This window comes from Micrasema longulum, unplaced genomic scaffold, assembly GCF_059751315.1.
Source record: "Micrasema longulum isolate JH-2025_06_02 unplaced genomic scaffold, ASM5975131v1 h1tg001607l, whole genome shotgun sequence".
Classification (NCBI taxonomy): Eukaryota; Metazoa; Arthropoda; class Insecta; order Trichoptera; family Brachycentridae; genus Micrasema; species Micrasema longulum.
The window spans coordinates 387,576-405,832 of NW_028278788.1; the positions used below are offsets into that span (position 1 = coordinate 387,576).

General features: G+C 31.4%; 1 protein-coding gene across 2 annotated transcripts in view; it reads right to left on the reverse strand.

The window, feature by feature from the left end:
* The window catches only part of bbg (PDZ domain-containing protein big bang), a 131,284-nt gene that overhangs the window by 45,747 nt on the left and 67,280 nt on the right, over nucleotides 1-18,257 (reverse strand). For both annotated transcript variants that reach the window (XM_088236790.1, XM_088236791.1), the window contains exons 2-3: nucleotides 10,961-12,814; nucleotides 6,085-6,236 (exon numbers count right to left, since the gene is read on the reverse strand). In XM_088236790.1, coding sequence (XP_088092916.1) covers nucleotides 6,085-6,236; nucleotides 10,961-12,750 — 1,942 coding nt within the window. In that variant the 5' untranslated portion in view covers nucleotides 12,751-12,814. The remainder of the gene's footprint in view (nucleotides 1-6,084; nucleotides 6,237-10,960; nucleotides 12,815-18,257) is intronic.

Here is an 18,257-nt window from a genome sequence, read left to right on the forward strand (position 1 = left end):
CTTAACAGATATCCACACTGTAGTAAAAAGTAGTTATCATGCGCCATTGTTCTTGAACTTTGCAACAATGGTGATTGGACTCCTAAAGGTAATAAACCAAAATCAGTGATCGAACATCCCATTTCCAAGACAAACAAAAACTTTTTTTTTTCCGAGTACCTTAGCCTTGTACATGACACGTAAGGCTACTAAATACAGGGGTCCAAATATATATTTTTTTTTAAAACATAACAAACATGAATACTGGGTGCCGAAAAGGAAATTATGACGATGAATTGATGAGAGGCTTTTATTTTTATGAATTTTATTTATTGATTCATTTTTTTTCACATTATTAACAAAAATAAATAATAAAAATAATGTCTCCTCACTGAGGTTACCCGTGCTGAGGACATTCAACAATATGCTTTTTTTTTCTTACATGCGAGTAATTACAAAATGTTAAGACAGTTTTAAACACAGCGAATTTACATTTATTTTTAATGCCACTGTACACCTATATTATTTATATTATAAAACGCACAATAAAAGAACAAAAACATAACATAAAACATACGTTTGTGAAGTAGGTTATTCTATATTGGTTTGGGCGAATGAGACAATCCATTTTACTTCTACCTACCTCCATTATCCATTTTTTATAGCCTTTTTGAACATTTACTCGATACTAATTGTTTTAATGAACATAAACATTATAAATAAAATACATAAGCGTAAAAATGATCATTTTGCGTTTACGTACCACGTAATCGAGAAATATTGAGATTGGAGTCCAATGCCCAACGCACCTTTAGATGAGGCATTTATGACGATAATATATAGGCAAAGCAAACTGTAAATGAAGTACAACTAGCTGTATCTAGTGAAAATGGAAAAACGCTGCGAAGTTCATAAAAAAACTATAAAACGACATAAATGATGGTTCAAACGTAATTTTGGTGTAAAAAACGTATAGGATTAGCTGGATAGAGCAAAATAAAACAAAAAAAAATGAGAGCATGAAATGGCGTCTTGAAGATACAACTAACAACATATCTTACCAGTGTAGTTAGGCAGTAACACTTACCCATTTCCCGCGCTTATAGAGCTTCAGAAAGGAATGATAATTCTACGTGATCCGCTACAAACGTAATGGAAGCATTTCTACACAAGTTATTTTTCTCTGTGATAATAATTACGTTCATACTTAACGATTTTCTTACTACAAAATTTGTAAATACTTTATAGTATATAATCATATAAAACTAGCCGTTCACCAATTTCGGCTAGTCAGACTTTAACCCTTAGAATTACAGGATTGTTGTTATGGTTGAGAAGACAGTATGGAAGTATACAGCTTAATACTTAGTGATCACTTTAAACACTGTGCAATATATATCATTTTGCTACAGTAATTTTGCGTGTTTTTATGTATGTCTTTTTTTTTCTATCTGCTGATTATTTGTAAATAAATTAAATGTAAAGTACATCAATAAAAGTTTTTTTAATCTTGGCAACCCCTGTGTTGTAATGGCTAAGACGTTATCCTTAAGCTCGGAGGATTCCAGGTTTACATAATCGTATTGTTATTTTTTTTAAGGTTGTATCTGATAAAAAAGCAAGAAAATCATACGTTATTGCCATTTTCAAATGCCGTTCGTTCAAAATCACGCCGTTAAAAATAAAAAAAATGAATTAAAAACATTAAGTTTTTTCAAGTATTTCTAGCAAAAATATTACTTAAAAGTTTTATATAACATCATCATCATCATTTCCTTTCCGCACCTAATAGTGCAAAGGGCACTGCATTGGTACACCAATCGCAGCGTATCTTGGTCTTTTTTTTCTTACCATCTTCCCAGTTACATGAAGGTAAGATGATCAATCTTACGCTTCAGATACTAGTCGAGGAACTATTTTTATTACATATATTTTTTATTTTTTTGCAGCACAACAGGCCAGGAGGCACAACGCTCAACACAACACAGAGCACCCAGGCTTGAGAAAAATCTAATTTAATTTTTGTGTTATCACTGGGAATCGAACCCGGAACCTTCCATGCTTAAGTCGAGTATCTTAACCACTGCACCATGGAGGCCGCCAAATTTTTAAAACTAAAATAAAATTACCTTTCGACCGGCAGATTACGGCTCTTGAAGTTTAGACGAAACTTAGGTACGCTGGTACCTACTCAAATAAAGAAGTTTTTAAATCACTCGAAGATTTTTTCATTAAATACTTCCTCTTTACTGATCCCCCCAAGAATTGAATTCAGGACCTCAAGCATGAGGAATTTTCTCCACTTGATTTCCTTATTCAAGATTTTTTTTAAAAATAAGGTATTTGCTGACTATGAGAATCCGCGATACTAATTTTACATTTTTCTCACTTATATCAATTTGTACTAATAAATCCGTACATTGGTAAGCTCTTTTTAAAGATGGCTAAAATAACTATGGAACATATCAAGGTACGGCATCGACATTGGAATAAGCTTTGCAGGATCGCCAACAGATGCCATATAAATAGAGAATAATTTCATTCAAGGCGTCCATAGCGTCGCGTCGTTATCTGTAGAAGATTTACAACGTCGTTGTAGAAATAAATGATATTGCGATTCGGGTGAAAAACCTCTTTAAGAAGAAAAAATGGATGTCTAGACATTTATAACTTATCGTCATGATCATAGAACAATGACGCGTGTGATTTTAAGATACCAAGGCTATAAAAACAATTGACTCTTTGCTCCTACAGCTAATCTTCTAAACAAAATGGATTTTTTACGCTTGAAAATAGACGCAGTATATCTGAATTACGATATTTACATATAATATTAAGTAATAAAGTAGACTCTTTAAGCCTTCTCTCCAAAATTAATTTTAATGGCCGCTTTCGCGCGACAAGAAATAAATATTTGTTTTATCTGCCAGTCCGTAGCACTAACGTCATTTTTGATAAGTCATTTTCGTGTTAAGCCCTTGTCACATCATATTTTTGTCAAGAATAAGATTTACAATATATGAGCTATTCAGGAAATTACAAAAGTACTCGTAATAACATTTATAACCCGATTAACTTATAGAAATCGATTAGCTCTTTGCGCCAGAAATATATGAATTAATTCGTTTTTTATTATTCACTTTAACTACTCAAAGAAGTTTGTCATCTTAGTTTCAAAAATTGCCAAATATATTATGATTTTTACATGCTGAGTGGTTTCCAAGTACATAAAATAATCGTTAAGCTACAGCGGTACTGCTACTAAAAAGCTGACTGTTTTCAATACGATAATAATTAATTGCCCTTTCAATGAATTTACATTCCAATTAATTGTGCTTTAAAATGCACTTCCTTGAATTAAACATACTATAAAGTCTTAAATCAAAATTAATAGATTTGTATGACTTTTAATATACTATACGTATCGGTGGCGGTGCGGTGGTGCGAAAACTTTTTTATTAAAAGAGCTGGATTTAACGTTAGGTGCTTTTACGTAAAAATGTCATAAAATGACGCTCAAATTTGGTGAGAAAAAAAATATTTCAAGAAAAATAGGTCAAACAATAGCGCCATGCTATGACATTTTCTGTGGTCCAATTACAATGGGTATTCAACAAAGTTCAATTATCTATAAATAAAAATCGAATTTTCTGTACGAAGAAGATATGGCGTGGTGCCCTACCTAATCGCCCTGATTTGATAAAACAGGGTTTATGGATGATCCCGGCTCCTATTAATGACAATTATTAAAAAAAGATTAGGAACACGCCAATTATGGATATTTATAGTCTATAGTGTATAAAAAAGTCAGAACAGAAAGTTGTCCAAAAAATTGAATAAATGAGTACCATAATTTTATTTATTTATTTATAAACTCCTATACGGCTTTAACGTGGACTTATAGTATTACTAGCTTTTACCTGCGGCTTCGCTCATGTATTAGGAAGAAATTAGTAGATTGATTAGTTTTATCGTTTAAAAAAAATTACCAAGATGAAAAATAGCCTGTATCGATTCCCGGACCTCCAACTATCACTGTGCAAAAAAACGACGATCTATGGTGGCGTAGCATCGTCATTATGTTTAAACATTAATTTATTTTCCAAAAATAATTTTCAAGACAATCCCAAGACAGCGAAATTTTTTTTCGGAGTAAAAAGTAGCTTGTGACACTTTTCAGCTCTCCAGCTATTTGGGTGCAAAAAATCACGTTGATCGGTTTTTACGTGAAGAAAACAAACTGACAAAACACACTGAGAACAATAATAACAAGAATAAACAATATAGGTATATAAAGGCAAATTAAAAAGAAAAGATTTTTTTTTAATAAGTTTTTCTACTGTTTTACATAAATACTTATATGTATTAAGCCATACATAATAAAAATAGGTTTAAAAAAATACATAAATAATAAAATCAATTAAAAGTATTAATGATGGAAAATATTATGATTTAAAAAAATGTGTCGATAAGTAAAAGGAAAAGAGTGTGTATTTAAAATTGTAGCAGTTGGAAATAAAATATTGATGAATAAAAAAATATGGTCAATTCGAGTCAATATTGAGCGAATCGGGCAATTTTAAAAACATTGATGATGGAAAAAATATGATATAATAAAAATGTCAATTGGTCAAGCTGAAAAAATGTAAATTACATTGTTTAATATTTAAATCACAAGAACCTTAAAAGCATTATTTTATTTTAGCTCAGGAGCCGGATTGAAAGTACACATTGAGTCGGAGTTAGCTCGCGGCACTTAGTTTGCCGACCCCTGCACTTTATTAGTTACATGAGATATGGTGCATTAGAGGTCATGGAATTATTAAGGCCAAGAATTGTGAGTGGCAACATATTGAATTCCCCGAGCCAGTTGAATATGCAGCTGTGTAAGTAAATAATATAATAGCTGCATTGTTACATTCAGTAAGATTAAGAAGAACGCATTTATTGTTTTAAGTGGAACTCATTCCTCCAATTTGTGCATTAAAATTATTTTAAACTCTTTTATAGTTTTTATAATTACTCCCTCTTGGCACCTGATGGTGCGAGACCACTACATTGGTAAATTTAAGAGACTATCTACTATGTAAATGTATTGCAACAGAGAGGTAAAACATTTTTGAGAGGGAATATGGAAGTCTAGGTATTTACAGGGCTTGAGATCCTCAATTGGCTGGTTTAAGTGACCACATTGTACACCATTCTGTCTGTGTTTAAACATCCATATTCCCTTAACTCTCCCATCTGTGGCCTTATGCTGTAACTAATCCGTTTCGTAAATTCATTCGTATCATATGAGAGGGAACGAGAGCGAAATATGGTTTTGATTGCATTAGAATGAGATGATCCATCTCGACGAACAAATAAACTTACGAAACGAAATTGTGACAGAATAAGCCAGCTGTTGACTTTTGTGAAGTAAATTAATTAAACTAAGTATATAATTTACTATTACTCCGTACTGTTTAATATTATGTATTATAAGATCAATAAATAAAAAAACAGACGAAAAAACCAGCATGCCGGTTCCGCGTAGGGGTAGGCAGAGAGGATAGAACGCCACACTACTGCGTCTTTGCATACAAACGTTGCTTTCTTTACATGCACGCACCCCGATTATTTTCATGTCATGTTCATTTTCAAGTACTCGTATTTATTTGCTTTGGTAATGCCATGTGTTTATCGCTCTTCCTCGTTTTCTCCATCCATCAACATTCGCGTCATGAATTTTTTTATCAGATTATTTTGTCCATTCGCTCCACATGTCCAACCTAAGTCTAAGCATTTTCTAATTTCAATGGCCAGGATGCCCAACTACAGTGATGAATTACAGCACAGAACACTAGGGTTTGAAAAAACTTTTTGTTTCATTGTGTTCTCACCGGCAGTCGAACCCGTAACCTTCCATGTGCGAGTCAAGCGACTTCGCCATTACACCACGGAGGCCGCAGAATTTATATTTATATCCCTAATACAATTAATATATATCTGACGTATGAAATTTTATCGTACCGTGTGAATTTTAACGATCGTCAGAAATAAGTTTTACAGCGTTTTAAATTTTCACCAACCATATTAACATATTTCCAGAAGAAATAAACTTACCTTCTCTTTTGTGGGAGACGGATTCTTTTTTAATTTCCACTTTTCCGTTTTCGGAGGTCCTGATTTCAGTTTCTTTCGGCATCTCAATAGAAACAAAAGTTCCCTGGTCACTTCCTGAATCTCCTGCAGGAGGATGTCTGGATGATTCCTCACTAAAACAAAAGGATTTTATTTCAATAACATCTAATCCTTTTTTTCTCAAAGGATTTCTCAAAGGAGTGTTATGCCCTAAGCAAATGTGGAGAAGTTCTTACAAAGGTCCACAGCCGTAATTTCCTTCCTTTTCCAGCACTACTCAGATAAAGATAGCCAGGAATTTAAATCCACTTGTAAAATATAAACCTCGCACACGAGGAGGGTTAAAAATACTACAACTCCTATAAAATAAAATAAAAACTACATTGGAACATCAAAAACAGACTATCTCGATCATCTGTTAACTAACAGTTTACCTAAGTTAATGAATTTTAATGATGAATGTGCAAGTAATCGAACAGATGCAAGAATATAATTGAAAAAATAGATATTAAAAAAGATGCAGGACCCTATCATATAACAAGTGTATTTACAAGAAATTGTAGTTATGAGCCATGTATACCCATGAAAATTATTTTCAACAAACCTCTAAATGAATGTATATTTCATAACTTGTGGAATATCGAAAATGTGATTCCAACACATAAATCTGGAGACAAATCATCGATTAAAAATTATAGGCCCATTTGTATTTTATCCTGTTTTGCAAAAGTTTTTGAGTCGTTAGCCTGCTTTTTAACATACTTTAATCCACCCGTTTGTCCTAAGCAACATGGATTTGTTCCGAAGAATTCGATTGCGTCTAACCTACTATAATATTGTGGTAATATGGCGTGTATACTGACTACTGACTTTCAGAAAGCCTTTGATAAAGTCAATCATAACTTTCTGGTTTAAAAAATGGGAGCAATAGGCGAACATGGTTATCCCTTGCATTGGATTAAATCAAATTTGGAAAGCAGAAGCCAGATTGTTTGCATAAACGGATTCAAATCATCACCAATACTTATGACATCTAGTGTGCTCCAAGGAACAAATCTTGGGCCGTTTTTTTGTTTTTTATTTTTATCAATGATCTTGGCACTCATTTAAAGTGCGATTTTTCGCTGTATGCTGAAAACTTAAAGATATTCCGCAGAATCGAAACATCAACTGACTAACAAATGCTATATGATCATCATATTAAATAACTTACATTAATTTAATTGAATCTGTGCAAAAAAAAAAACTTCGTAGCCTAACATTTAAATGTAACATGAGCAGAACCCTTCAGTCTTATTATCAGCGCCTAGAACATTTTGGTGTAGATAAGTTGAAAGTTTGGAGACAGATTGTAGACTTTATAGATTTTTATAATATAATTAATTGTATATTAATATTGGCCGTATATTTGATTTAAAGAATGAACCTCTGAATGTTCCCAGTCAGCGATTGAGATCGTACAGTACATTTTAAACCTTTAATAATAATATGGCGCACTTTAATGCGTTTGTTTTAATTTATCACGTTTGTTAAGATCATATAGTTATTTTAGAAAGTAATTCTGATATAGACATCTTTAATAACTCATTAAAAAATCATATGAGAATTGTAATGCAATTTATAAAATGAAAGAGGCCCTTATGTTAATTAGGTAAAATTGTATTACAATAACATGTAAGAATAAATGTTGTAATTAGTTGATATTTTTGTAATATTAATAAAATTTTATTAGGCTTGTCCATTAAAAAAAATAATGAAAATAAATATTTTTACTTATTTTTGTACATGTTGTGTTCACATATAATATCTTAATGTAACAGATTGCAATAATTATCCCTTGTCTGTAATGTTTATTGTTTGTGAGCCATACCAAATAAAAGAAAAATTAGTACCAATAAGGTAATCAATCTTAAAGTTCCTTTAAAACAAATGTTTCGCGTCGAACCTGCCGAGAATCGAACCCGGGACCTCAAGCATAGTAGGCAAATGCGCCACCAAATACCAAATAAAATACTAGGAGGCCGACTTACTCGAATTCAATTTTATTTTTCAGGATTTTTTTAAAGGTGGTTTGCACTGCAATATTTCATTGTTCCTGGACTGGGACCTATAACGCAAGTCTGATGATCTTACCTTCCATTAAAAAATCGATACAAATACGGTCCAATGAAGAAGTTCAGTGCTACGGTAAATTTAATAAAAAAATGTTTTTCTTAAGCGCGGTAAAAATTGTACCGCGAAGTTTCTTGAAAATGTATGAAAAAATAATATAAATTATTTTAATAAAAATCAATACTTTGAACGACGTCACTAGTTCTTCCAATTCAACCAAAAATATAGCGTTGTGATAGATTTCCGGTTTATGGAAGCCAATCCGCAAATTCGCAGCACTCACCAAAGAGAACTTGTGACGTCACACTACGCGGAGTAATTTTAAAATTACAAAAATCATAGCGCTGATAATACGACACATATATATATATATATATATTTTTGGCTTATTTTGATAGTCTATTAATAAAAAAAAAACCACCGAATTTCCTCATTAGAGTACCAGTGTTATTCTCTATACACCAGTTGGTTAAGATAGGAAAATGATGATGATGTATAGTAATAGTTCATTCAATCGAACAAATCTATCGATTTTAAAAAGTAAAATATTTCTAAATGAAAAATGGATTTGAAAATTAAAAATAAACAAATTGAATGCAATGGTGTAGATTGTAGGAACAATAATAATTAAATGATTAAAATAAATATTAATATAGACCATTTGACTTTAACAATAAAATGAGTAAACCCACTTATTGACTAAATTCGTTAACCATTCAAAAATAAAAATGGCAATGCTGTCAGTAATTTATTACACGGGTGTCAATATTTATATTCAAAGATAATACAAGGCGCGAATGCAAATAATCATAAGACATTATGTATTTATAGATGCAAATATTAAACAGACGTGGCTGTGATGTAAGCCGATATCATTATGAATGACACGATAAAGGTATATACATATAATTTTATCCGATAAAATAAATTATCTCGGATAATACGACGTAACATTTACATGTATAATTAAATGTAAGTCACTTTCTTTGTAATAAGTTATAGCAAATAAAGAACCTTTATTGCAATAAAACATGTTCAAGATTTTTTTCTTGGCAAAGCACCCAAATTTGAGTGATACGTGCTTCAATTTACCAAAGTTATTATTGCAATAGTTATTAACGAAACAGTTGACAATATTTAACGAGCGAATCAAAAGTTTACAACTTATAGAACAGGGCTGAACAATAAAATAATAATAAATATTATATTTAATTTTAATACGCATACACAATTTTCATTTCGTTATTAATTTACTTTGTAAGAATACATATGTACTTGCTAAAGAAGGAAAATAAAATACAAATCTATGGGTAACCATAAATGCGCATTGTTTTGAAAGGATTATTAAGTTTAATGGGATAAACAAAGCGTATAATTTTAAACATGAATAATAATAATAGGATCAAATCAAATCGAGAAGTTATGTTATGGATGTAGTAAAACAAGAGTTGAACAAATACCATCAGGGCCTCGATTACGACGGCAAGTTATCAACTGTCCATGATGTAAAATCTAATGTTACCAACGAAGATATTTAATTTTTTTTATACAAATGTATATATCTTCGTACAGAAAATTCCCTTCGATACATTGTAGGCAATTGAAAATAACTTAGATGAGTTGTCTTCAACTGTATATAAAGTACGACTGAATTTTCTATATGAAAAATTCAATATTCATAAAAAATGTATTTCTAGAAACGTTCAGTTACAGGTTTCCGACGACGAAACTTATTTAAAAAAATATATATTTTATTTTATTTTTATTTGGGAAAACAACAGTTCTACATACATATTTTTAGTAAACAAACAGATATAGTGTATAAACTCAGAACTAATAACAGATTTCCACATAGTATACAAAGTTAGTAAAGAAAATATATTACATATCAAATAAATACATACAATTTATACATATAAAAATGTTATTTTCATGTACTCAATAATCAAAGATTTTTTAAATATTTATTTTAAGAACATTAAGTTACTGTAAATTGGGCGGGATAAGGACAAGAATGCTTGAAGAGAGGATAAGGAGGGGAGGGGAGATGTACATATTTATTATTATAATGTCTACTAAGTTACATAAAACATTTTTAGTGTAAATTTTAAATCTGACAGAGTGATGTTCGTATAATCTATATTTTTAAATTTTGTATTGTACATTGAAAAAATACTTGATATAAAGACGATTTTATATGTACTTTATAGACTCTTTACTCCTTTGCAATCGGGGCTCTGAGCTCACAAAATTTAACGCCTTCGCTGACGGGAAAATATAATTCAGAGAGAAAAAGCTTTAAGTCAGCATTCAAAATATACAAGGCTTGGCTTGAACACGTGTTACTTGCAAAAAAATGCCACATCCTAGAAATGTCTATGAAAGTTAAAGGTAATGGGATTATAAAGATCCGGAGAGTTAATTAGCTTATTGAAAATGAGTGATTGAAAACCGTAAAAGAGTTTGCCTGTATCTGTATAATTTTGATTGGACCAGGAAAGTTTTAGCTAATCATCGTCATATTTTAATCATTTTGCTACCTTAGAAGTTTTCTGGATATTTGGAAAGGGATTGGCGGCTGAGAGATCCAAATTCGTCATTTATAGTTTTAAAACTAAACCAGAGGCATTTATTTACATCCTTAATGTAACTACTATAAATTAATGTATTATTTGTATTGGAGTATAAAAAAAACTGTTTTCCAAATGTGTGAAATGCAATACTTTATAAATTTGTGAAAACTTACATGAGTAATGTAGGACAGGGAGAAATATCTTCATAAATAGTTTCCAACTGAGGTGAACTGCCAGTATTGGACCACTCTTGACAAGGATCTCGTGTTATTATTAACCTCAAATGATTCGTCTCTTCTTTAAGAACATCACTTTCTTGAAGTTTCGAAGCTGGAGACGATTTTTCTTTGCCGTCTGTCGCATCGTGATTCTTAACGACATGTGTCTTAGGAACAAAGTCTATTAGTCGAGGTAAGGCTTCCGGTCGACCGACTTGGGTATCTTCGTCTCTCATGTATGTCTCAGACTCTTCCACTGAATTCTTGCAGCTAATTGAATCTTGCAACCATGATTCTATACAATGTAGTTTTGTCAATGAAAGACTGTCGTCAAATTGGCGATTTGAAAAACCGTTTTCAGGATGTTTTTTATTAATACTTCTCGGCTTTGGTTTGGGAGCTTCCATGGTGATTTTTTTATCGTTTGAATTTAGATCATTTACGACACAATCAACAACATCGTAAGACTTAGGTGATGAAGTTGAATTTACACTTATTTGATTAATTTTTCTAGTTTTTTGTGAATAGTTGTTATTATCGTCGCTGCTTCGACATTCTTGGATAAATGTCTTCTCGGTTATTATTTCCCGGGTAGAATATTTAGAATCGTTGACGGAAATTACTGAGAAAGTATCATCACTTTTAAAGGAGTTCTTATGTGTATCATTAACATTGATTCCTTTCTCCGTTGAGATTACGCCATTTGATGACTTAGTAAATGATTTCCTATTTTCTTCGACAATGCTCGGGGGGATATCAGATAAAAGACTAACACTATCCAAACAATTGAAAACGTTATCGAGGTTTATCTGTTTGTACCCGAGAGTGGGAGTTGACGGAATACTGTTTTCAACTGATCCTGGGAAACTCGAATATACACTGAGTCTATCGATTACAGTCGATATAGAACTACCGGTATCATCGGATTCAGACTCCGCCACTTGATTACCTCGCTCCTTCTCTTGACAGAAAAGATCGGTGTAGACTTGCGCCTCGGGGGGTGGAGTGTCGTGGCCCGGAGTAGGGGCGATACGCCTGGGCCGCCCCGGAGACTGCTTTCCGACTACCGATTTCTTAGTGTGAGTGGTAATTTCAACAACGGTATCACTGGTCTTATAGAAGTCTATATTTTTACTGTCAATTAAGTTGACTTTGTCGTTTGAACCATTGGCATTTTTCTTGTTAAGTTTACGCGGAGGTACGGGTGGCGGTAAGGAAGTTTTACCGTCGTCACGTTTTTCTGATACTACAGATTCACTAACCCGAGACGAATCCAAAATCGTTTCTTCGGAAGATTTATTTTCCGCTTCTAAAGCGCACTCCAAGTCGTCGTGTCTCACTAGCAGTGTTACCGCTACGTTGGAATCTTTCAGTCGGCGCACGCACTCGAGGCGGGTGAGGTCGGTGACGGGGAGGCAGTCGATCCGGAGGATCTCGTCTCCCGGCTCGAGGGCGCCCCAAGCAGCCCTGGCGCGGCCGGCCGGGCTGTCGGGGGCGCAGGACTGGATGAAGAGCCGGCGCACGCGCTCGGACGACCCGGTGCCGCCTTCGAACTTCAGGCCGAAGCCGAGCTTCTCCCCGGGCAGGCGGTAGATGGTGACCTCCTCCTCCGCGGGCCTCTGCCAGATAGAGAGCACGGTGACGAACGGTTCCTCGCGCTGCCCGCTGCCGCCGGAGTCCCCTTCCGCATTTCCCACCGACACTATCGTTACGTAATCCTCCCCGCCGACTTTACGGGAATCCATCGCGCGAGTTCGAGGCTATTGGCTCTACACCGAGATATCTGATTGCAGAACTACATTTCAGCATCTGGAACAAATAACATAAAATCAATTATTATTTATCCGAGATAATGGCAGCTCGGGTTGTTTATTCGGCATCGTAAACTACGGGTATATGCCTTCGCATTATGATAGAACAATGTATTTGTTTTAAGTACAGAAACTAGTTCCATAATTACAACCAGAATGCATTAGATCTCAAATTCGTAACACTTAAGGTAATGTGAAAAATAAGAGCAATAACCATTTATAAACGCGAAATATCATGGCGATGAACTCATACATGAGTAGATACTTGGGAATGTTTATGGTGCGAGTTAGAAAAAACTGTAGAAAAAAACTTAAGAATTTGTGCAGGGCGTAAAAAACACATCAGTATCTACCTTATTATAGAGCTAACAAAAAACGACATCAACTCACACTTTTCGTTAAAAAATCTAGTTATCTTGATCGGCAATAATTAAGAGTCATTCATAATTGAGGGTCAGTTGATTGCACCAACCTTCTTTGGAAGATATTACTTTTGATCCGCAACTTTACAGTCTGTTAATCTTTACACTATTTTCAAAATAATATAAAAGTATTTTTATAAACATTTTACACGTTAATTTCTGGTAAAAACATTATTTTATTCAGATTTGTTAGGTAGATTTGTAATATACATATAATAAACATAATTTCAAAATTTCTTTATCTGCACCTAAAAGTGCATAAGGTACTGCATAAGTACTCCAATTGCACTAATTTTAGCGAATCTTGATAATTTGTTCATTCTTTTGAGTTATTATGTATTATTTAAAAGGCCAACTATGTACTATGGTAAAGGTGTGTAGTGGGATTTGCCTGTTAGTGTAATTAGTGTCCTGATGAAGAGACAGGTGCGTCTCAAAACCGGTAGACACAGAAAAATCGGTAAGTGGTTATATACAAATATTTATAACAACAAATAGTACCTACATATTTACATAAATGGCCTATGTGCGTACATGAAAAGTTAAATAAATACATAATTCATATTTACTGAATTACATACTCAAGAAATACGAAACATTAATTTGTTTAATGATTACTCATAGGATATACTTTTTTTATTCCAAACGAGAAAATAATATCATAAAAATTTATAATACGCAGAAGAAATGCACGATGAGGAAAATCTATACGGTAATTTTCCGGAAAATCATGTCTTTTATGTAGGGAAAAAACATCGTTGATTTGTAGGTATGTAAAAAATCGTACCTACATCAATGTAATTGTTTAAATATAAGCAAACAGCGATTACTTTTTACAATATTTATTTATATATTTATTTATTTATATTACATTTTTTCAATAATATTTTAAATACATGTTTTTTGTATAGGATTTAACCCTCAAAGAATTTTATCTAGGTATTTCGTAAAATACAAAAAAACCTCTTTGAGAAGGGAATATGAAAGTCTTAGTATTTACAAAGGTTTCGTTTTATTTTTATGTATTTTATTGATCTTTAAAAATGTATATTTTTGGAGCTTTTATATAAAACTTCAAACTTGAACTAGATATTATATTACAAAAAAAACATTATTTTCCCTTAATTTTTATTAGCTTTATTTGTAAAAATTTCTTATATTTTATTTGTTTAAACTTCTGACACGTATTTTATTATTTATTTACACGTCGAGACAACTAATAACATAACATATTAAAATTATTTCATTAATAACTATGAAGTTAAAACCTTTCCGATGTACATCACAAAGAAAATCAGGCAATCTGAAGAATTTCTAGAAATTAGTTAGCTTAAAATATCAGTTCACGAAATGAACTGGATGTATGTACTATTTTTTATATTCTTTTAAGACAACTGTTGTTTTTTCCTAAATAAAAAATACAAATATAATAATAAAAGTAGAATGGCAAATGTACGTAGAGAGTAAACTTATCACACGAACTAACCAATTGCAAGTCACATGTTTGTAAATGCCTACGCTTTATTATTCCTTCCTTAAAGAATTTATCCACTTTGAAATAGCTATCTTATGTTAACTTTATAGAATTATGTAATAAAAAACATAAAAAAACATTTATGATTCTTCAAAAAAAAAACCTGTTTGTAAATGTAGTTTCGCTAAGTTAGGGCATTAGCGTGATTTCAAATAATTCTTATGATTGAAATCGAAAGTCATTAAGCAAGTTATAAATTGTAAAAACCTTTAAGGCAATAAAAGATAACAAATATTATTTGAACGAGACCGTGGGAAACTCTTGCCCATATTTATTGAGTAATAATAATATGTTACGTTAATAAAGATTTTTTTGATGAATGAATGAGTAATATGCCATATAATTTAGCTAAAGTCTAACAATCAATGCCCCTAAAAGGCAAAACAGATGTCACAAAAATGTAAAATCTATCGTAAAATCTTTAGTGATTCATTTTATAAGAAGTTTTAAAAATATTTTTATTACCATATTTATATAAAAAATATATAAAAGTATATAAAAAAAAGCCAAAATAACTTATGAGTCGTCCTCACTAGGGAAATCTGTTCTAAGAAGGACTGTACAGTGTTTAAAATTTAATTTACATTGTTAATTATTTTCTTTATTTCTACAATGCTAATTGGCTTTAGCCTGAATTTGATTTCTTTAAAAAAAATTCTGTTACTTTAATTTTATGGGAAAGCATAATATTAAACAATAAAGATACTTGACTTTCTAAAGACCATAGTTACTGAAATGAAAAAAATAATGAAGGAATGGACTCAGACCCTTAAAAAATAACTATTATATATAAAATATACATACCAGGAAAAAAAAGGCTTTGTATGCATAAGCAAAGCAATAAATAACGAGAACAAAAGAAAAAAAATCAAATAAAAATATCAAACAATTTGACAGAGAAATAATCCTTACAACTTTGACCAAATGTTGTGTTAAAGATTATATAAATTACTGAATAATACTAATAAAATAAATTATATATTAAATTGAATATTTTTTTCCGAATTGTAGCGAGAGTGAGGAAAGAAAATAGATATTTCGTTTTCGTTTGCGTCGCTAGATGTCAGTAACAGTCAATTATCCGTACGTGACCAACTTTTCCACAATAAAAAAATATTAGCCTATTAATCACCAAAAAAATATTATCGTAAATTCATAAATTAAACAATTTTATGTATTAAATATCTTGTATCTTTCTACCTAAAAAACCGTTAAAATGGCATTAAAGGAATGTTTAAAAACGGAAGATTTATTAGTGATGTTATTAATTGCCTAGAAAAGTGATAGAACACAAATTTACAATGTATTTGAGAGATGATGATTTATTTACGTGTATAATAGAAACAAATTAACGCTGGTAGTAAGTGAAAATTTTCAATTTTTATATCAATTGATGGAAAGTAAAAAGAGCTTAGGAAGTCATTAAATAAATCACAGAAAGAATTACATATTCTATATTTTTTATATTGTTGAAAGTTTAAAGCGTTATTTTGTTGCATTGATAACTTTATGTCTCATATTAAAATTATTGTAATACTTAAGTTCTTGTGGTTTATTCTATTAATTTTAATCGTGTTATTATTTTGTATACTGGTGTATGTTTTTTTATAAGTAAGTAAGGTAAGTTTCTAATATTATTTATATTATTTGGATTGCTATTTTTAATATTTTATGATTTTTTTGTACAACAACTCCACTGGCACTGGCCCATAATCATTTTCCGGGGCGTCAAGTGTATTCTTTTGATTAAACTGTATGTGAACTATCACTTATTGTTTTATGAATATAGAATATAGAATAGAATGTAGAATATTTTTCATACAAAATTCGTTTAAGAGTCCTCCTCGCTAAGGAAACCTGTTCTAAGGAGGACTATCAACTATGTAATTTAGTTTTGTTTTATAATTTTAAAATAAAAATGAAATTTTAAAATATATGTACTAGCTTTTACTCGCGGCTTCGAGACTAGAATTTTGACAGCTGTTATTGTCAGTTTACCATATTTCTGTGTTTTTATGATAGTTTTCTTTGATGAAAGTTTTTTAATGACGCCGGTAAATGAGTACTTTCCAGATAAGCCAAATATATCTTTATTTTATTATTTTGATCTTAATTTAAGTTTTTAAACTTCAAACTACTGATATTTTAAGTTTCAGTAGTAAATTGTAACAATAACTTATTTTTGTTTTTTTTTCCTTTGTTATACAATTTCATATTTTAAATAATTTAATTTTGTGGGAATATGGAGAGGTTAAAAACGTATTTATAATATTAGTATGTATTATGTAAGTATGTTTGCAAAATACAAAAGCCGCATTTATGCATACTTATTTATTTTATTTATTTATTTAACTTTTTGTACATAATGTTATTTGTACATTGGTGGGCTAATTGCCAAATGGCAATTTCTTCCAACCAACCAATAAAATAAAAGTTTAATTTTTAAAATTTAAGTTACAGAACATATTCAATAGAAAAAAAGATTAAAAAGCTAAAGACATATAAAAATAGAAATGAACGTATTTGTTTATAAATTACCTTAAATCGAAACTATTACTCAATGGAAAAAAGGAAAAAAGAGGAAAAGGGAAAGGAGAAGAGATTTAGGAAGAGAAAGGAGATGTTTCTTCAGACGTCATTTAAACAGAGATAATGTAGTAACATCTTTGATGGTGGATGGGAGATGATTCCTCAGTCGAGCCGCATGGACACTATATGAGTTAGAGAAGAAAGAGGAATTGTGGATGGGTAATAAGAGAGTGCCTTGAGAATTTGAACGAAGAGGTAAACCATGAGCTGATAAGCGTTGAAATTTTTCACGCAGGTATATAGGAGCGTTAGGACTATGAAGTACATTGAACAGAATGAGAGGGAGTGATAGTCTCTCCGCTGTCTAATTTTGAGCCATTTCAGTTGCCTACGATAATCAAAAAATGTGGTCATATTTCCGAAGACCAAAAATGTACCTTATACATGTATTCTGAAGTCGTTCAAGTTTATAAACCTACGTATTTATTAAACAATATATTATGTATTTATTGTGTATGCAGACAATCGGTAGAATTTCATATTAAATTTGGTAATGTATCCAAAATAAAACAAGTTTATTCGCTTATAATTCTACTTTATTTTTTATAAAATATTTTTTTTACAAAGGGAATGTTGTGACATAGGGAAACTTTGTAATATTGAAGTTAGTTTGTTTGAAAATGTCCTAACAAGACAAAACGCGTCACAATGTACCCTTTGTAAATTTTATAAAAAAGAAAGTAGAATTATAATCCAATAAACTTGTTTAATTTTGAATACATTACCAAATTTAATATATTATGTACTTTAATAAGATTGTATTGCCCCGGTCCAGGCGGATGAAGTACCTACAATTCTGTGCAATAGAACCAGAATCCACGACGAGTGCATTCGATTTGATACTCGCTACTCTCAGGTAAAAATCCTTGAAAGGAGAAATCGAATAGAGAAAAGTC